Source organism: Equus quagga, chromosome 4 (assembly GCF_021613505.1).
Source record: "Equus quagga isolate Etosha38 chromosome 4, UCLA_HA_Equagga_1.0, whole genome shotgun sequence".
NCBI classification, from domain to species: Eukaryota; Metazoa; Chordata; class Mammalia; order Perissodactyla; family Equidae; genus Equus; species Equus quagga.
Window position 1 is genome coordinate 128,467,954 of NC_060270.1, and position 21,006 is coordinate 128,488,959.

At 41.7% G+C, this 21,006-nt stretch overlaps 1 protein-coding gene across 1 annotated transcript; it reads right to left on the reverse strand.

Annotated features, from left to right (window-relative positions):
* Positions 1-7,256: 7,256 nt before the first annotated feature.
* CAVIN2 (caveolae associated protein 2) lies at positions 7,257-20,507 on the reverse strand. Its single transcript, XM_046657747.1, has 2 exons — positions 19,699-20,507; positions 7,257-9,621 (listed from the first exon to the last, which is right to left on the reverse strand). Exons 1-2 carry the CDS (start codon positions 20,179-20,181, stop codon positions 8,827-8,829), a joined length of 1,278 nt encoding a protein of 425 aa, XP_046513703.1. The 5' UTR covers positions 20,182-20,507; the 3' UTR covers positions 7,257-8,826.
* Positions 20,508-21,006: the final 499 nt, after the last annotated feature.

Genomic DNA, 21,006 nt, shown 5'->3' on the forward strand with positions numbered 1-21,006 from the left:
GTTTTCTTCCTCTTCCTCCTTCTCTTCTCTCTTCCCCTCCCCCTACTCCTGTTCATCTTTCTTTATCTTCTTTTTGGTACCCTTCCTTCATATGTGAGGAAATTCTATTAAAATCCTTTTGTGTCTAAATAGATCACTTCCTCCAGAAGTTATTATTTAAATTTACTTTGTAGAAAAATTCAGTTGACTCTCTTTCAAAATAGGGACTCCTGGAGAACCCATCTGCTCTAAGAGAAGTAAGTGTTTTAGGTAGAGCAACGGGTCTGATGCAAACTCTCTCCACAATTTAAAAATCCTTGGATAATAAATAATCTGTCTTGGTCTTAGAGATGATTCATTGCTGATCTCTTTGCTTATTCTCATGTAGCTATTAAAGGATTGAGAGGCTACTCCTATGTGGCTGTGATAAAGAAAAAGGGAGATCCACATTTCCCACTAAGGAAGGAGTGCCAAGAAAGAGTAAATGAGAACAGCTAGGCCCAACAAGATCCTGGTTATTTACATGTAAAGAGAAAATATAGAGATGCATACGCATCTTTTATATTTTTTTCCTGGAAGGCTATATAAGAAAACTGTACACCGTGGTTACCACTGGGCTATGGTGTTGGAAGAAGTAGGAAAGGGCTAGATTGATTTTCACTTGATACCTTTTTGCATCATTTGAATTTCCTTACCATGTTCCGTTATGTAGTAGCCAAAATTCTAAGATGGATTCAAGATTTCCCACCTCCTTGGAGTATACCCTGCATAATCCCCAGATCTGTGAATATGCTGGATTTTACTCTTGTGATTTTATTCCAGCTGGTCCTGACCTAATCATGGGAGCCCTTTAAAGGCAGAGAGTTTTCTTTGGCTGCGTAGAGGTGGAGGAGGAGAACGGGGAAGAAGAGGAGGAGGAGGAGATTGGATGTGCCACTGCTGGCTTGAAGATGAAGGGACTACATGGTAAGGAATGTGAGCAGTGTCTAGGAGCTGACAGCAGTCCCCAGTTGACAGCCAGCAAGGAAGTGGAGACCTCCGTCCTACAACAGCAGGGAACTAAATTCTGCTAATGAGAATGAGCTTGGAAGCAGATTTTCCCCAGAGCCTCGAGACAAGAACCTAGTCCAGTCAATACCTTGATTTTAGCCTCTTGATACACTAAGCAGAGAACCCAGCCACCATGCTGGGTTTCTGACCGCCAAAACCATAAGCTAATAAATGGGTGCTGCTTAATGCTGCTAAGTTTGCAGTAATTTGTTACACAGCAATAGAAGACTATTAGTTTTCTGTAATATTTTTAAGAAAATGAACAATTATAGCAGGGAATATTTGGGCACTAGGTTTATGGGCCATTATTTTCCCTGCTTAATTATATTTTAATTAAAGAACCTTAATATTTTTAAAAATCCAACTTTTACTGTAAGGATAACATGCGATCTTTTTAAGTTGGATGTAAAATTACTATAACTAAAGAAAGTCAAACTTTCTCATTGATTTCCATTGCATATTTTTATATATTCATCCCTGTCTCAGCCTAGAAAAGATATTATGTAACACTATAAATTAGGAATGTGTTTTCATGAGGGAAAATTCCCTAAAATCAAACAAACAAAACAAAAACCCAAAACAAAACCAATTTGAAAACTTTTGGCAAGATGGTGACTAAACGACAGTTTATTCCAGGGCATGCTGGGACTGCAGGAGGGGGAGCGTGTCTGTCTGCTTTGTTCCTGTCTACCCAGTGAACCCAGTACCTCTCGCAGCTTTTGGCATACAGTATGTGCTCAATGTTTACTCGCTAATTAAAACAAATGAATGTGCTTGCTGTCAATGTTGCATTTTAAAGACTATAGGTTTTCTTCCACTCAGAGTCTCCCTCCCACCATTTTGTTTTGTACTTTAGAGCAGAGAAATTTCTATTCGTGTGTATTCTTTTTTTTTTTTTCTGCTTTATCTCCCCAAACCCCCCTGTACATAGTTGTATATCTTAGTTGCAGGTCCTTCTAGTTGTGGGATGTGGGACGCCGCCTCAATGTGGCCTGACGAGTGGTGCCATGTCCTCGCCCAGGACCCGAACCCTGGGCCGCCACAGCAGAGCGCACGAACTTAACCACTCGGCCACGGAGCTGGCCCCCGTGAGTATTCTTTAAGTCCACACACCTACCCCGTTCACAGTTTAGCTTCCTGCCATCTCTATCCTGGACATATATGGTGTGTTGCACAGCCAAGCTACGGTATCGCCATTAACTATCGTGAGAGACCATTTCTCAAATAACAATTTCCTTAAGGCTGAAGATTTGTTTTTCACTCAAATTATTTGTTCCCTCTTGCTTTGCTACTATTAAGTTCCAATTCTTTATGTAGGGGATTCTCAGCATTTTCCTATTCCTCAATAGATAGTTTCTAGATAGCAAAGACTCTTATTCTTCTGTCTTATCCACAGACACAGCATAGATGCCCAATAAATGTAAATAAAACAAAATGAATACCTTTACTGGGAAAATGTTTCTTGCAGACAAAAACTGTGCTTATTGGATAATTCAGGCCTCACTGCTTTTACTTAGTCTTTAAAAAGTCTAGCTACAAGGTAGTTGAGAAGAATCTTTTGGTCTCTGACAGTACAAAGAATGACAGTATTAAAGAAAAAAGAGAGAACTAATGATTGTAGCAAAATTACACTCAACGTACATCGGTCTCCCTTTCTCTGGTTAATTTCAGGGGCAATCTCATAAACAAGGGTATTGCTTTTCTCTACCCATCCTGAAAGGGGGAGCTTCCTTTTAGTATGTAGGGATTTAAAATTGCTGACTTCAACTCCTTAGAAAACTTGATTTTTCAAATAAGGGCACATTCACAAGAACACATTCCCTTTCCCTGTATGTCATTGGGGTTCTGGAGACAATTAGCATGCAGTGGACCTTGGAGAACTCAGCTAATCCCTCTGCTTCCTTAGAGCTTCAAGAGGTTGCAAGGATAAAGTTTCTTAACAAAGGACATCTTGCCCCTTGTGCTAAATCTGTATCAGTTTTATTCCCCAGCTCTTGAGTTCTGAAGGCTCAATTTAACATCCCCAAAATTGAGCAGTGTTCTTTCCCTTTAGTACCTCATTACTAACAATAAAGCGTTGAAGAATTGGAGTGTTGGCTGGCAATTTTGCTATGATATGTGGGAGAGCAGAGTGCAGACTTACTTTTTGTCATCTATAGGACCTACTGACAAGAGTAGATACTTTTCATCTGGAACATACAAATGGAATAGTCACATCCTAGGCTCAGTTTACCAAAAATACCAATCCCTTTGACATCCAAGGGCTCTGTAAGTAACCCCATAGGTAGCTAGCAAGGCTAATAACAAGAAGTGGTGCTTTCCCGTTAGAGAACATATACCCACCTTTCAATATGATTGGCAACTGTTGCCTCAGTGCGTTAACTATGCAGCATTAACAGCGATCTTTTCACACGTTCTGTAAGCTGCAAGAAAAAATGTCTTACAAGTTCTGGCAAGGGTATTTTTGCATTTTACATTTTCCTAAGAAGGTTTTTGTGCTTTTTCTCAAGGAAAATCCAATCCTGTTACTAGCTTTCTATTCTTGTGTCTGTGCCTCAGGCGAGGGAAGGAGAACCCAAGACCCTTCATCTCTGTAGACCAGGAGGCTTGAGACTGATGATCTGTGCTTAGGCTGCACCCAGGGAGCAGACAGTTATGATCAGCTTGTACAACACTTACAATGATTTGGGTTGTTGCCAAAAAGTACAAGCCAGGAGATTTTCATGTAAAAAGAAATCTGAAGTTTGGCCCTTCTTAAAAGAAGTTGAAGTTTTGGCAACACTGGGCCCGATTTCCTACATGGTAACTGGAGTTGAGTAGTGGCTGCCAGTTTGCCACAATCCAGGATGGCTCCTAGAATGTACCATCCCTTTTTGGGGATTAGAGAAAAGGCACCGCCTTCAGGCAGATGAATTATAGGGTGCCCCATCAGAGAGGACACGCGCACAGGTAATGGCTTTGCCACGATTGCTGCCACCTCCTTGAACCATGTCATGCACGTGAAAACCCTTTAGGCATTTGAGTTTGTGACCACTGCCAAGGCCTTTGAGAAGTCGCTGCCTGCAGCATACATCTTGATGAACAAGGGCTGGCCTGGAGGGTTTTCTTTGGTTGTCTGCCCACAGAAATGGAGATACCAGCATTTGTTTGACCTAGTGCCTGTGTTCCTGAGAAGACACCTGGACAATTTTGCAGGAATTATGTTCAGAGGCCAGTCTCCATACCTACAAGTTTCACCCCACTTCCCAAATCTCCACACTCCCCCACCTCCCATGCTGATTTGCCATTTGCTCCTTTTTCCAGCCTGTGTGTCCAGGCAGGATGTATTGATTTCTCTAACACGACACTGGGTTATGACTCCTTTAACTTAAAGAGTTTGAGGCCGTCTTCTTGTGCCATCTTTGAATAAGCTGCTTCCAGTATCCATCTCTGTTGACAGCTTGCCCTTATTAAACCATGCCCCAAAGTGAACCCTACAGCTACCGACACTGGATGATGCCAAGGACTTAGGAGCCCTGTGGAGCTTTGTGGCCTCAGCAGACCTGAATAATAATCTCTCTGTGGTTCCCCAAGAACCATGAGCTTTTTTCTGATCATTGGTATGACAATTATCAAAATCATTTACGAAGTGCAACTGTATGTGAGATGTTGTATAAGAAGCAATAAAATGAAGTTAATACTATACTGTCTGAGAGCTTATAAAGTGATTCATAACTAAGCACAGCTCAGTGATATAATTCAGAGTCTGTCTTGGCAGTAACCTGGATTTCAGACTGGGGTTGAGCACTGACTTTGACACTCAATAGTTATGTGACCTTGGACAAGTCTTTTAAGTCTGTGACCTTCAAAGGGAAAAACAGTTAAATTATAACATGATGGGTAAGAACTTCGAGTGGTTAAGAACTCTGGAGTTCCCTCCCACCACCATCTTACCTCCATCTTAGTTGTAGTAAATTAGCTTCAAAAATCTCAGGGATAAAAACAGTACTTTCCTAATGGGATTTGTTTGATTAAATGAGATAATTCTTGTGTCTAGCATGGGGTAGGGACACAGTATTCTTGACCATTAGTGCCCAGCTTAGTGTAAAGTAAGCTATCAAAAAGGTTGGTTCCCTTTCCTCCATGCTGTGTCTGACTGCTTTGGGCACTAAGAATTCTAGCAAATGGGAGGGATGAATGGTTGCACTGCTAAGGACTTAGGAGCCCTGTGGAGCTTTGTGGCCTCAGCAGACTTGAATAATCTCTCTGTGGTTCCCCAAGAACCATGAGCTTTTTTCTGATCATTGGTATGACAATTATCAAAATCATTTACGAAGTGCAACTGTATGTGAGATGTTGTATAAGAAGCAATAAAATGAAGTTAATACTATACCGTCTGAGAGCTTATAAAGTGATTACTAAGCACAGCTCAGTGATATAATTCAGAGTAATGAATTGATTTTTCGGTGGAAAGTCTTTAAATGTATGAACAGCAAGCTGCTTTGCTGAGGGTGTGGCTTCTTAATTGGGCAATTTGATTAGAGAGTTAAAAATAATTTTAGTGTTTCAAATACTAGGGTAATACAATGGTTAAAACAACAAGAAGAATGTATCTTTAATAATGTCGGTTACTGCCTGTTCCCTTTAGGAATGAGTTCCTGGCTGCAGAAGTCTTTATCTTGACACCCAGATCAGGCAGAATACAAGGTCACAATGCCAAGTTCATCTGAAACTTGTTTTGCAGTGTCAGAGTCTAGGTTTTTAGGAAAAGACTTGTGGTTGCTATGGAACTGTTAATAATGATTGCTGTCTGTACCTCAATTCCTCATACTCCCAATCTCCAATAAAAAAATCACTTAGACTTGGGTTGTCGGGCTATAAACAAACTTTCGAGCAAGAATTAACTGGGCTTGGGCATTAGTGTCTTAATGTAGAAAATGACTTTCATTATGACCTTTACTTACACTAGCGGCTTGGCTATGTAGAAGGAGCTTCCAGTGTCCTAGCAGTGGACTGAAAGGCATGAGGTCCAAACCATGATCTTCTGCCTGAGCAATGCTAAAAGCAGAAACATTTCGGGCTGTCATCATACAATAAATGTGAAAAATCTGTATTTTGTGCAGAACTGGCCTTAGTGTGGGTCTTTCATTTTCACGTATAAAAAGAAATTCAGCCATATACCAGACTCCTTAGTGGAAAGAGGCAAATATTCCTGGTGAAATATGTCTACATATTTAAAAAGATAAAATCTTGTAAAAGAAGTGACATCTTTGCTATATTTCTGTGAGATTTGTGATCCATGTAATAGATGCTTCTTACTTTTGAATTATATTTCTGAGATACAGATCTCAGTGCTTATTAACGTATAACCAATCTTTGGGGGAAAACTAATCCAGTTCTTGAGCTCCAGGCACATAAAGTTAGGAATGGCTTATTGGATGGGTGGGAAGAAGACACATCTAATTTGGAGACTGGCAGCTTCACCAGTATGCAAATATTTCAACAATAATGCAGAATAAATAGCTTCCATTTCCACAACGGCTGCTCTCTCTAATCCCTACAGAGTGTGTTTTCCAACAATTATCTGGCCTAATTCTGTTTTATTGCTTAGGATTTTAATGCTTCAAATGTGGAACATAGAAGAAATGTGATTGTCAGTGAGATCTAAAAAGATGCCTGAGTTTGGTTTTTCACTGACATGCAGATAGTTTACAGAATGAATGAAATAAGCATTTTTGAAAAGGAAATGTAAACATTACATTAGCTGTGGATCACCCAATTCCTTGGCTGTAAGAATGGACAGCAACTTTGTTAAGGTTCGGCAGGCATGTTTAGGGCCCGGAGTGAAATGAAGTCCTCTACCAAGTGTATGGCACTGCAGAAGACAAAGGTTTATCTGTGTGAATAAACTGAATGTACAATTCAACGCATTCATGTTTGCAGGGCAATTTAAGGTATTATAAGGTCTGGTAGCCAACAATATAAATGCAGATGGAACTATCAAATTCATCCAGCTGCGGCAATAAATTCAGATGCTCTCCAGTGCTGGCAAGGTGACGTCAAGAAAGTTAAACTTGAAGAATGAGGTTTGGATTTTTAAATGAGACCAGGGAAAAAAGAAAGCAGAGTTAATAGGGGAAATCAAGACTGAAACAATCAACATTTCAGCTACATTTGGAGGCTGGTTTGAAAATCAATTCTTTCTGCTTGTTCTCAAATTGCTCTGCCAAAAAACTGACATTGTTATATACTTTTTTATTTTTTGGTTTATTTAGTCTTCTTTAACACAGCCATTGTTAGTTCGACAATCTAATATTCGGGGTACATTATCACAAAATAAGGACATAGCTGTAGAGGTTACGCCATCAATACATTTGTTAATTCTATCCCTTTTACCAGACAAGGCCTAGTTTGTTACTACTGTCTTAGACTACCTCTATTTGTAAGGTTGCTTACAGTGAGTGCTACATACTGAAGGTTGGGAATTAGCTCCCTGGTATAACTGTCCTTAAACTATAATTTAATAGTTTTCTCAAAACATTAGCATTCTGTAATTTAAAGTAGATAAAACAGAATTTTAGTAGAATGTTAGTAAAAATTACCCTATCTAAATAAATGTGTACTTTTACATAAACACTAGCATGCTTTAAGAACATATTCATATTCCGTGAAATTAATAGATAAATAAAATATGACCTGGAATAAAATTACCATTACGTACAAAAAGGGAAAAACAGAATCCTTCCCAAACCTGTTGATTTTTAACATCTTATAACCTACATTACATCATTTGGAGTGTAAGCATTAATTCAAATTTGGAAACCATTACATTAAAGAATAGTATGATCCAACTTTCTACAAAAGCCAGTATGTATTAACTAATTTTGAAGATTTATGTTCATTCCAATATTAAAGAGACAACATCCTTTTTGAACTTCCTTAGAGAAATATTTTTCATCTCTTTTATTTATTAAGAAAAAACGCAGCTTTAACATAGTAAAATGTTTTTATATCATTTGAAAATATTAGAAAATAAAAATATTATGAAGCTATAACATATTATTCCCGGATATACGAACTTTAGTATTGTTAGACTTGAACCACTATTGTAAATATTTTACTTCTAAGCACATACTTTTTCCTCTGTCTTCACTCTCTTTGGCATTCTTTGTTTCTCTTATTTTCCAACTTCTCCCTCTTAATTCTCTTTTTCTAATAGTCCAAACTTTTCTACATATCTTACTTCATTAGCTGAATAGTATTGTCTTTCAATTTTTCCTTCATTTTCAAAGAAACAATGGTTTCTGTTAAGTGAATATCCAACTAAACTTTATCTTCTACCTTTTAAAAAAAGTGTTTTCTTCTTAAAGTATAAAGTAATGTCTTCAGCTTAAATACATATGTATGTTATATATCACACACTTGAAGACTAGATTCTCAGAGTTCTGTGGAAATTCAATATATTACTGGTACGCTATTCAGCAAGCCTATGGAATGATAAAAAATGAATCATATTTCTTGACTAGTATCTTAAGTAGCCTCTGGTTTTTCTTATTAAGTCAAATCGACCAGTGTTTCTCAACTGCTCTATTTCTTCTTCCGGGCAATCTTGGAGAAATTCTACAGAAAAAGACCTAAGGACAAATTAGCAATGGCGCCCCTGGCAGGTTGCCTTCATAGTAGATCGTGGTCACGAGCGTGCAGCTCTCGGTAGTGATTCGTCACCTCCTGGGCAACAGCACCGAGCGAGCGGGCCTCCGTTTCTCGGGCCGGCTGCCCACTTGCCGGAAGCCCATGCGGGCGCAGCAGGCTGGGCGCTCAGGCCGTCTGGTCCACCTGCAGCACAGCCGGCTGCACCCGTTCCTCATCCGACTGCTCTGCCTCCTCGGAGGCTAGCACGTAGCCTCCCTCATAGCGCACCTTCTGTGCCTGTTCCAGGGCCACCGACTCTTCTTCTTCGTCTTCCACAATAGTCAAGTCGACGTTGCTGTCCAGGGGCGTGTTACTCCCTCTCGAGGCCGCCCTCGCAGCATCCCCCTCGGCACTCTGCCCTTCCACCAGGGCACCGTTGAGGGACGCCTCTGAAGCACCCTCCGCAAACGAGCTCTCCTCGTGGTCATTTAGCATCTGGTCACTGCTAGGCAACTCTTCTGACTTGGTCTCATTTTCTGCTGGGCTTTCTCCCTCTCGGACTTTCTTTCGACCGAAAGTGAGGGGAGAGACCTTGAAGGGGGAGCTTTTCCCTGAGGATACTTTCTGGTGATTGGAAGTGAGAGATTTCTTAATCTTCTCTCTCCTCTCTACAGATACGATCTTTGTCCCCAGCTGGTTCATCTTTTTCTCGATGTTCTGGCGAGAAAATGCCTTCTTGAGGCTATCCACTTTCCGGAGGCCGGATCTTTTTATTTTCTCTGCCCTGCTTTCTTCCATTTTTTCCTCTGTGCTGTCTTCCAGGGCCTCCTCATCGTGGGGCAATTCATCCTCCGATGAGAGGTCCACCGTGTGCAAGGTTTCCTCCAGGGACTTGTTTTCATCAGCAGGCTCCTCCTTCGCTTCCGCTGAGCTGGAAACTGGCTCTTTCATAAACACGCTGGCAGGGATCTCATTTGCTTCCTGAAAAGACGGACAATGTAGATTTCGTGTTAATAACACATTTCACAAATAGTCTTGCACTGCTGTAATTTGGGTGTGTGTGTTTTTGGCATGATAGAAAGCAAATGTTTGTGTCTTCAGTTTTCTAGAATGTGAAGAGTTAATGCTAAACTGGTCAAGTCATTCCCCCTAGGCTGGATAAAGCCAAGGGCTGCCTATTGGGAATATTATGAGGGCATCTGGCAAGGGCTCTATCAGTGACAGGAAGGGGGGGAAGTGGACTGTGGTTCAGATAAACCAGGAAGCTGCCTAGATAAAGGAGCTAAAGTAAGTTACTGTGAACCCACAGGCCCTCTCTCTCCTTCCCTCCAGCTCGGTTCCTGCCAAAATCCCACTGCAAGAGAGCCTGGCGGTCAAGTTGGAAGATAAAAGGTGGGGGCAGGGGAGAGAACTGGGAAGTCCTCAAGTGTCAGACACCAGGCAAAGCCCTGATCAGGTTCCCTCCCCAACTAGAAGTCAGAAGTAAAAGTGTGGTCAACCTTGGTATCTGGTCAAAAGTGCACAATAATTTTACTGACGTAGTAATTTTAGAGTAAGAGAAGCAACGGCCAGCCTTACTGGGGACCCAATCACAAAGCCTTGTGGTTTAGTATATCCTTTGTGGGCATTAATAAGGGGAGGTGGTACTATAGCCACTTTTAGAGTAGTTAGGGGGAATAATGCTGCCAGGCATAGTTTATGTAGCCCCTATACTTAATCAGGGCTTCCTTGGGCAAGAATACTTCACCCCAACCTGGACCTAAGAGTGAGGGGAGAAGCTCAGGAACCTGCCCCTCCCCCTCACTATTCCCAGCACACCTCTGCCTCCAGCTTCTAGGCACAAGGCAAGGATCTGCTCCTTGCCACATCTCAGGACGCACACTCTGAGAACCTGCCTCCCGAGTGGAAGGAGACGGTTCTCCAGGATTGCTAAGCCGGAAGATCTGAATTCAGACAGACTTGCGTCATGCAACAGAGGGATCCCTTTGATTTTTATATTTTTCTTTGAATATTGGAAAATGAGAGCCAGCCAGGAAGGTGCCTTCACGTTTTCATTGAAGGAAATGGCCCAGTAGAAAGAATGTGTGACAGGAGGCCGGAGTCTCCGTCCTGGCTGTACTGCTAAGTGGCTGTATGGCTTTCATCAAATAACTTAATCTCCTTGGGTCTCAGTTTCTTCCAAATATGAACAAGAGGATTTGACCTAGATTAACAGCTTTCAAGCTCCACTCCCAGGGGCGCTAGGGTGCTGCAAGAACGCTGAGGTGGGCCAGATTCCAGAGCCCACTGCCACCCAGGCTTCAGCCAGAGCCTCAATGTCACCTGATTACACTGTGGACAGCCCAGTGAACTTCCAGTTTGAAAAATAACTGGATTTAGTGAATATAAAAGTCTATCTGGGATCTAAATTTTATGCAAAGTGCATGTTAATGGGAAGAACTTCTCTTCTCGTTTTGCAGTTTTGATTAACTAAAAGTCAATAAAATTGAGGTTATGATCAAAAACATACTCTCAAAGTGTGCCTGCATATATCTACTACAAAGACAAAATCGACCATTTTGATATGGAGAAACTTAAAAATTCCTCTCCTTGCTAAGCACCGAATGAAAAGATACAGCTGTGTCTCCCCATCACACACATGTACTCACACCAGAGTCCTTTCCATAAATTGGTTAGAAACAAAGGATAAAGTCTTGGGTAGTGGTAAAAAGCAGAACATCTGGTTAAATAGAATTCTTGGTGGAGTGAAGAAATCATAGATTCTGTTTCCCAAAGCTCTCTTCGTACCCTCCCATTTAGAATGTCAAAGAAAGTGTCAGGAACATAGGGTAGAAGACAAAGGAAAAAATTGAAAGGAGTATGGGATTCCCACAGTCATTTATGACATGGACTCTTACCAAGAGCAACTTTCCTGTGTTTCAAGGTTCAACTTGCCTTCATTTCCTTGGCCTGTGGTCCCCCTAGGGTCTGGACTTTTATCTCTTGTTCACTGCTACGTCCCAGTGACTAGCATAGTTCCTGGCAGTTCAACAGCTGTTTGTTAAATGAATGCATGTTGGGTAAGATGGCTTTCCAAGACAGCCCTGAGGTGGCTGGGGTGGAGACTGCCCCTCCATTGGGCAGGCCTGAGGGCTACAAAAGAATGGGTTTAACTCTGTGTCTAGAAGGAAGTTTGCTGACTGCTGCTGCCACTGGGAAATGAGAAGATCCTAAGGCCTAAGATGCACATTTTAAAGAAAGGATTTGATTCTCAGTGGATGAGTATTACTGAAAGAGGGGCAGACAGCAGAAATAGCTAGGGCTCTGATGCTTAGTCCAGAAACAAAATTACTTCTGTGGTTTGATGAGAGGGTTGGGAAGATTTGGCAGGAGTTGCCTACAGAAAAGGAAGAAACCAAGAGCTCAGTGAAATGTTATTAAAAGTCCTCAGTGAAGAAGGCATACATTCAGGCGGAGGAGTGTAAACATAAGCCTTGGTTACTAGAGAAGAGGTACGTTTCGTATAATCTCTCAGGGTAATCAAAGAATTACCCTAACTCCCCTTTCTTCAACCTTGACAAAAAGTAGACATATTAATTGTACTTGTAAAAGAATTAAACTAATGCTATTGTATTTTTTTCTTAAATGAAAATTTTATTATTAAAAAAGCATAGTTACTACCGAGTCTTAGACTCTCGTGTCTCCCGTCATGTGTCCTTGACAGGTTGAGGAAAGTGCATTCTCAGGTGAGTCAGAAGTGATCGGTGGTAGATACACACTACATGTAGGAGCTCAGTCAAGGGAAGGTGGGAAACCCAAGTAACCTCTTGTACAAAGCCACGGAAATTTACACAAGAGTTCTTTGATGCCAACTATGAAAATAAACCCAGTGGGAAGAGACATAATCCAGAATGAGTTGGATGTGTCTTTATGCAACTGGAAACAAGTAAGATGTGTCTTCTTGGCTAACTGCTATGCTTCTGCTGTCATTTTAATTACTCCAGCAGTATTTTGTGTTCTGTCTACTGGACAGTGTTTATTTTGTGGCTTCTTATGGCATCCACTCTGGAGGTAAGCCCTTTCCTTTCACACAGAAATTTGTGAATGTTCAAGCACATGTCGGTCTTACTTTCCATAACGATTGTTTAGAAGCAGAAAATACTGACACTTTTCAAAATCTCTATTCTTTAGTAAAAGATATGCCTGGTATTTGACTGTGAAGTAACTGTTATGATGGTGAAAATTCAACTTGAATTTCAGACAGTGGATCCTCCGTAACTGCACTGTCTCCCAGGGGCCCAGTCTTACCTGCACACGTGTCCTTGCTCAATCCTCTCACACACACCTCACAGAAATGCCTGATATTTCACCTGTCTACTGGTGAGGGGACACTTCTGCCTTCAGCCTTCTTTCGTAATGTTTTAATCGGCTTTCTCTTACCGATTCCGAGATTGATGGCTCTTTCAAGGGGGAAGAGGCTCTAATGTACATCCTCAATTCTGTCACCTCCTTAGTTATGCTGGTTCCCCATATATCTGCTTAGGAGCATGATTCCGTAACACGGCATTAAGAATCCCTTGTGAGTAGCCTTGCTTCCATGGGTAGTTCTGCACGACAGGGGCCCCCAGCAGCAGCTGACTGTTTGCCCTACAGATTTGTTTTCAAAAAGGTACTCAGCCTCCACTGACGGCAGCTGCTCTTGGTTCTGACCTTTCACAAGGACCCTTAGGAATTTTTCAAAGGAAGGGAGAATTAAACAGCACACTTCAAACATATATGAATGATATGTTTGCAGCGTAAAAGAAAAAGAATGGAAAGAACTCTTGAGAAGTGGCATTTTTCCTTGCACTTTAGCTTATTTGCTGTTTATATGGATTCTTGTGAACTAATAGTCCCAGGCGTGCATGTAGATATCAACACAGAGAAACTTGCCAACGTGCTGGGGACTTCTTGGGCTGGAGCCCACGGAAGCAAATTTCCTTTGCACATATATAGATGTGCACACTTTAAAAGAGGAGACCCTATGACTAACGTTAGAAAAGGAAGCCTACAGTAAGTCATTTAAAAGCTTGAATGAGGAGAGAGAAGCCAGCAGTTTGCTCTCCTGTCACCAATTTACCATCCCCATTGTTAGAAGAAAATAACAAAGGCCATCATATTCCCACAGGGATGTGGTGGCATCCTGGAGGGGTATGAGGACCATAAATTTGCGTCCATGAAATGTTTTATCCAATAGTTTCTAAATACTAGTTATTAAAATGGAACTGTGCCCACCTGACATTCTGATTTACAGGTCTCTTTTACACATTGATGTTTTTTTCCGATCTGTGTTTCTGAGGTATAGATTGCCAAGTGGATAAAGCCATTGATTAGAACTACACCCTAAGGCAGTTGTCGGTGGAATCAGCAAGTCATAAGAATAAAATGCATTAGTTATAATCCCTGAGCAGTCCTTCACATTCTGCAGAATTTAAAAGTTTCATTATTTTTCAGTGTTATCAAGGGTTCAATTCTTTTTTAAGATCACACTGGTTAGGTGTTCTTTGTTACACACAAAAAACCCCAAAACAAACAAAACAAAAAAGAAATCACACTGAATTATTTAAAAGCTGATGAAGAAAAACCCAGGAAACATGAACTTTGCCATAGTGGGATTATAGTGTTTGTTTTTCCTCATTTCAGAATTCAGCTCTATAATTTCCATTATTAATAAAATGCATTGCTATTCATTTTGTTTCTGTCACTTTGTTTCTAAGGGCCTCTGCTTCTTTGATATAAAATGAGGTTAAACTAAATGATTACGAAGGTGCTTTCCAGCTCTAAAAAATTTGATTCTGTGATAGTAACCTAAATCCCATGAAAAATAATTAGCAAATTGTAGAAGCAATCTCCTAGTGTCCTGATGTCAAACATGTTTTGTTTCATGCAAGAATCAAAACTGTAGGACCTGAGCTGCGCTGGAGAACATTTTTCATGCATTCCATTCAAACAGATATAGATTAGAAAACACAGAAGGGGCAACATTGACTTAGATGGGCTGCATTTGAGAAAGAGTGTAGTTTTTTAATGTATGAGGGAAAGTAATGATTCTTTTGAAGAAATACCAATAACAATCAGTTATTCCTTCAGAGTGCCTGAGGCAGTGCTGCCATTCAGTAAGTGAAAATAATAACAGTAAGAACTAGTATTTTGTTTATCTCATAAACTAAAAGGGCACTGGATAAGTAGCACACCAAAACCAATATCCCATTATGGGAAAGTTAGTCAATGTGATAAAATTATCGTGAGTTGTCATATAAAGGTGTCTTTATTATCTCCATCGCCATTTCTTCTAAGTCTGTACTAATTTAGCAGTTTTCAGGGCTGTGGCTTTGGATAGACAAAGTACAGCCTTTTAAAAAAAATTCAATTTTAAAATAGTCTGAAAATGTTACACTTTTTGTACCTTTCTAAAATTCTGATCTCATCGAAGGAACCCAAATGATGAATATTTGAGCACACTTATAGGCTTGATTCTCCACAAATGTATCCACAGTAAATATCTAACATCTACTCTTTTCACCCAATTTCACAATTTTCTGTGGATGAAAGTGTAAGCTGTCTGTGAGTACTCTCCTTTTGTTCCCGGGATTTGAAATCGTTCCCAAACTGCTTTTTCAAATAGTCATTACTAGAACTTTAAGAGGATAGAAGTGGGCATCACCCCCTCAGGGCCAGTTACCTGTGAAATTCAAATCTCTTCAATCAAGGGAGAAAATTTCCTCTTAACTGTAAATTCACTGATTTTCTGTACAAATTCTATTTTTAGTATAAGATAGCCATATTATAGACAAAGAATTTGTCTTATTAGTCGTTAGCGTTTGCTTTTTGATCAGCCACCCTCCGAGTCTTATTTCATCTATGCTGAGTCCCGTCAGAGTATTTTGAATTCAAACATTGATCTTAGGCTATTATCAAAAAAAATGTAAAAAAGAAAGCTCTAAGGTTAACAAGGATTTTATGACTTATTTTATTGCTCAAAGGGAGCTGACTTTCCTCCAGTTTTAGATGCTACTAGTTATAATTTGAAGTAATCACTAAGGCATGAGAGGCTTCACAGCTCCAATAATGTTGTAAGTTCAGCACAGATTTAAGTAAATAAACGACATGTTTTGAATAGGACAAAGCCTGGAGTTTTAGAAAATGCTAACATGTGAGGCAACCAACCAATCAACCAAACAAGAGGCACCTGCAGATTTTGGAGACCACAAACAGGACTTTTCAAACCGGAAATGTAATCTTTGAAACACAACAGTACAAAATACGTTCAAGTCAGGTGACAGACTTTCTCTCCTCACTCTCTTCTTGTATTTTCACATTAATTTTTTTGTCTTAAACTAGAAAACCAATGGATTTAGTAAGGGAAAGTCTAGCATAGGGTTCATGTGGACTGAAATGACAAATTACTTAAAGACAAAAAGCTAAGGTGCCTGATACATTATCCATCCTCCTCATTCTCGGCAGGTCTAGGAAACATCCAACCTCTGCCACGCTGTGAAGACTGCACTGCTACTAGAAGGGTCTATTTAGGGTGGGCCCTTTGGGCAGGCGCCTTTGCTTTCATGGAGCGGTGGTGACATAAAACTAATTTCAACATGGTAGTTGTCGTGCAATGTATGGCGGGGAGTGGGAGTGTGGCAGAGTGTGTGTTTGTGTGTGTGTGTGTGTATTTAGCTTTTAATAAATCCCAACTAAAATAGCATAAGCAAAGCTGTTTTAAGATCCTGGGTACGGTAGGGTCAGCTTTTACTCAAGAGCCCTATTTCTAACAAGCAAAAGTCCAGCTTCCTTTCCATGCAAATGCATTTCAGATCCACCCAGGAAGAGCTTCTAGTCCTTGAGTTCTGACACCACGCTAGTCACCAGCCATTTTAAATACGTTATTCCATTTATTCCTCACCCTATGAGAGAGATACGAGGGAGGCAGCATTAACGTTTAAGAGTACACACTTTGGAATCAATGTAAGTTCATATCCCAGCTTCACCGCTTGCTTAGTAAATAACTTTAGACGAGATATAAACATCTGTGAAGCTCAGCATCCTCATCTGTAAATTAGGGATGTAGAGAGCAGAATTTGCCACCCCAAAATGTGTCTCTTTGGCTTGAGGATTATTTTGGGTTGATTATTTTTAAGAACCAAAGACTCAAGGAGAAACTTTGACCTTCGCCCAAACTGTCTAAAAGAATTTAAGACAGAAGGCCTGTTTCAGGAGGAGCGATCACCATAGATAACTCTAGTACAATATGAACTAGGTGTGGTGGACAGGGAGGAAGGCCCCTTTGATCAAAGTTCTCTCTGGGTCCCATTGTCTCTAGATATTTGGTTACCAAACATTAACTCTCTTCATCTCCCTGTGAACTGGCTTCCTTCCCTTTGGAGTCCTACACCTCTATGCCCTTTCCCTTAGTCCAGAAAGATATGTATACCTCATCTGCCTGACTGTCTTGGAATTTTTCATGCTTATGTGAATTTCCCATGCAGATGTATTACATTTAATTTTCTCCTGTTAACCTGCCTTGTGTCTTTTTAATTATTCGACCAGCCATAAGAACCAAGAGGGGAAGGGGGGGAATTCCTCACCCCCTACAGGGGCAAATGAGATAATGCATAGAAAGATGCTTAGCAGAGTATGTAGACTTATTAACAAGTCAAAATTTTTTTCTCTTATTAATATTCTCAGTGTATAGATGAGGAAACAGAAGCTTGGAGAAGCTAAAAAATGTGCACAAGATTACATAGTTGGCAAGTGGTGAAACTAGGATTTGAACCAGTGTCTATATGACACAATTTGTCTTCTCAACCCCTATGTTGGACCATTCTCTACCACAAGTTATTATTTCATCCATTGGCATAATTACTACCCTAGAAACCTTTACTTTAAGAAAGATCAAGAGAAAGAGCAACCTTTCAACAGAGGGACTGCCCTTGTATTTGTTTTTTCAAAATGATCATCTAGAATGCCTTGAGAGTTGAGATTTCTAACATCGCTTAGGTTAATAAAGAATCTCACACGGCTTAAGAAAGTCCACTTCCCTGCCTCTAGTTCCTTGCCTCCTAAACGGCTGTTCAAAAGAAGTGTCCCTGGGGGCTGTTTGCTAAGAGGGCCAAACTGGAGCCTGAACACATTGCTTTGGACTCTCTTAGCTCCCACCTTGGTCTTGAGCACCCATTTCAGCTTTTACTCACTTTATGGAGAATTCCTACCATTTCTGGCTGCAATTTCACACCCGTCAATCCAATGTGACAAACCAGGAGACCATGGCAGGGTTGCAACAGCAGCATGTGTCTTTAAGTTTCCCAACGGTTGTTTTTTTAAATGTCAGCTTTACGGTTCTCTTGAATTTTTAGTCACGTATCTTCTCCATCCCTCCCCCAGCATCTACAGAACATCCCTGGCAAAACAAAACAAACCCAATCCGGACAAATTGTGATTTCCTTTACTAGATAAATATTTCTTTTTTTCCTCCTTAATGGAGGGATAGGACAAGAGATAATCTCCCTGATTCATTCTGGAAGAAGGGAAATTTCCTTTGATGACTCAGATTTAAACAGGTCTGTACATGTTTGGTTTTGTTTGGAGATCAGTATTTAATTTAGAAATGCCTTGAGAGCTGAGATTTCTAATATCTTTTAGGCTAATAAAGTAAGGATCTTACATGGCTTAAGAAAGGCCCAGCTACGCATCTCTTTTCAGCTCATCTGGTGCATGAAAAGCTATTCTATTTGCATTAAAAGCCAAAAAATTTCCGGGCTGCCAAAGCCTGCAAGGTATAGGAGGACATCAGCTGCCTGAAGCTTTTCAACATCAAGTGCAATTTGGGGAGGACAGAAAAGCAGCGAGATGAGTCTTTCCTTTTATGGGGGAAGGAGGCTTAGGTTCTGACTTGGCAGAGCAGATTCATTTAGAAAAAGAAGGATCCCTCCGTTTAAATTCCAATTTCTAAATCTCTCTTGGGAGATGAAGGCTCTCTTGTGTGCCTTTCACAATCAAACAGTTGGTTATAGCCTCTCCCCTCCATGGCTTTGAAATCTCTCCTATTCAGATGGTCACAACAAGGCAGCCCTGGGGCAGGGATGGCAATTGCTTCCTGGGCTCTGTGCTGGCTGGGTTCCACCGGGCGGAAGGGCTTCCAGCATTAGGCAGGGCTGCCCACCACTTGGCGGGAACAACAGCCCCACGCAATCCCCCTGTCCCCAAATAGCCTTTGGTGACATTAATTGCATCATTGATACATTAAAAAAATTAAGTGGCCTTTTCATTCTAAGGCAACCGTTCAAGGAGCAAATACTCAAGGCTAGCCTTTGTAACTACAACTGATAACACTGCTTTCATTTTACTTTACAGTTGAAGTCTCTCTGAGGAATGAGAAATATATCTAGTGTGTTAGTAAAGAGTTACGCTCTGTATTTTTAGTGCATCATTTGCTAGAAAAGAACTCAACAAGATTGCTTTGGCCAGAAGAGTCTTAAGAGGAAGAGGCTAGTTCAGCTCTAATGGAATCAGTCTTCAAGACTTGGTTAGTCCCCACATCGTTGGTAGCCTTTGGCAAAGGGGTGCTTTAAACAGTTATGAGCCTGACTTCTTAATTTAAAAAAAAACCACTCACATGATTACCTCATTTCCACAAAGAATTAAGAAACAGCCACTGAGTTAATTTGCCCTGTCCAGCTAACAGCTGCAGCCGGAGTCCCACGTTCATAATGCAAAGAGACAAATGAATTTGACTAGGGTGCACGCACCTGCTGACCTTCCCAGTCTGTGTGCAGTGCACTTGGGTGCTTCCTGACAGATGATCCCGGCCTACTAACCCCTGGGGCATCTGCCTTGGGTTTAGGCTGCTGAGACCTGGGAAATGCCCACCCCTGGGTGCAGATTTCATTCACGTTCGCCTGCTGAAGGCAGACAGGGACAATGCTTTGTGTGTATGATCCCTGACAGGCAGGACAGATGTACAAATTGCTGCGAGAGCCAGGCCGACTGAGATCATGAATGTTGAGGAGTCCCAGCCGGGTCGGAGGAGGAGCAGGGAGCACTCACCTGGAAGATGAGCACTTTGAAATGGTTGCGTCTGAGGAGCTGGGCATGGTTGTTCTCCAGCCGCTTCACCTGCGCGCACTGCCTCTCCATGCGTTCCTTGACAGCGCGTGTGTGAGCGCTGACCTTGCGGGACTTCTCCAGCAGCTTGCTCACCGTGTTGCTGGTGGAGGCCTGGTACTTGGAGAGCTTGGTGAGGTCGTTCTGGATGCCCTTCACGGAGCCCTCGAGGCTGATCTGCCGCTGCTCCATCTTGTGCTGGTTCTCCTGCACGGCATCCAGCATGTTCACCAGCTTTTCCAGGAGCGTGAGCACCGTCACGGCGTTCACCTGCGAGTTGTCCCGGAGGGCCTCCTCCGTGCTCCCCAAGTTCAGGCTGGGGCTCGGCGTGGAGGAGGGTACCGGGCTGGAGCTGGCTGGCTTCTCCTGCCGCGGGTCAGAAGCCCGCAGCTGGAACTTTTCAGCTTGAGTAGCGTCCTCCCCCATGGCTGGACAGGTGGGAACGCTCTCCTTGCTCTGGCGGGAAGGGCTGTGGAGAGGGGCACACAGCGAGGCCCCCGGGTTTGATCTCAGAGTACCGCTCTCTAGGACTGGCAGAGGTTCAGACAAGCAACAACTGGCTACACTGATCAGGGGAACTGCATTCCAGCTGCTCTTAAAAGTCCTACTCCACCCAGTGGGAGGCGAAGGTTACAGAACTGAGGCGCTCTCAGGGTTCAGGAGCATGCACACACTTCCTCACCGCATTCTCCTCGACACAGGGCACTTTCCGGCAGGTTTAGCTTTCCTTTCCTACTCCTCTTCCCTTAAAAAAGTACGTTCAATGCCATATTTCAATCATGACTTCATCTAGAGGCGGAGAAAAACATGCTAATTTGGCCCAGCTCCACAGCCTCCAATTGGCTAAAGCCTGTAAACTTTTCTCTGGCTGCTATGCTACAGATGTAACAGAGCGCCTGTTTTTTTTTTTCCTGGATACAAGTTATTGTAACGGAAAGTATTGTTTGTATTTGCCCTCCAGCTGACTGATGGGCTGCAGAACTGCCGGCTCGTGTCCTACTGGGAGGGGCCAAATTTAAAGGGTCCTTGCAGCCAAGCTTGTATTGTTAGTTTTTAATTTCCAGAGGACTGGAAGTACCCCTGATGATGACAAGGAATACCGCCCAGTTCTTGCAACTGGGGATACAAGATAAGTTGAAAGAGACAACTTCAAGGATGTTAAAACGTGTAATACTGTTATGGACTATTATGTAATAGATGGAAAATTTTTGAATGATGGCTTTTTGTTTTTTAAACGTAGAGTTTCTTTTG

Bases quoted from the DNA above. Each gene is read 5' to 3' on its own strand.
- CAVIN2 (XM_046657747.1), bottom strand. From the start codon at position 20,181: ATGGGGGAGGACGCTACTCAAGCTGAAAAGTTCCAGCTGCGGGCTTCT. The intron at 9,622-19,698 runs GTGAGTGCTCCC...CCGTCTTTTCAG, and splicing joins TCAAAGTGCTCATCTTCCAG to GAAGCAAATGAGATCCCTGC.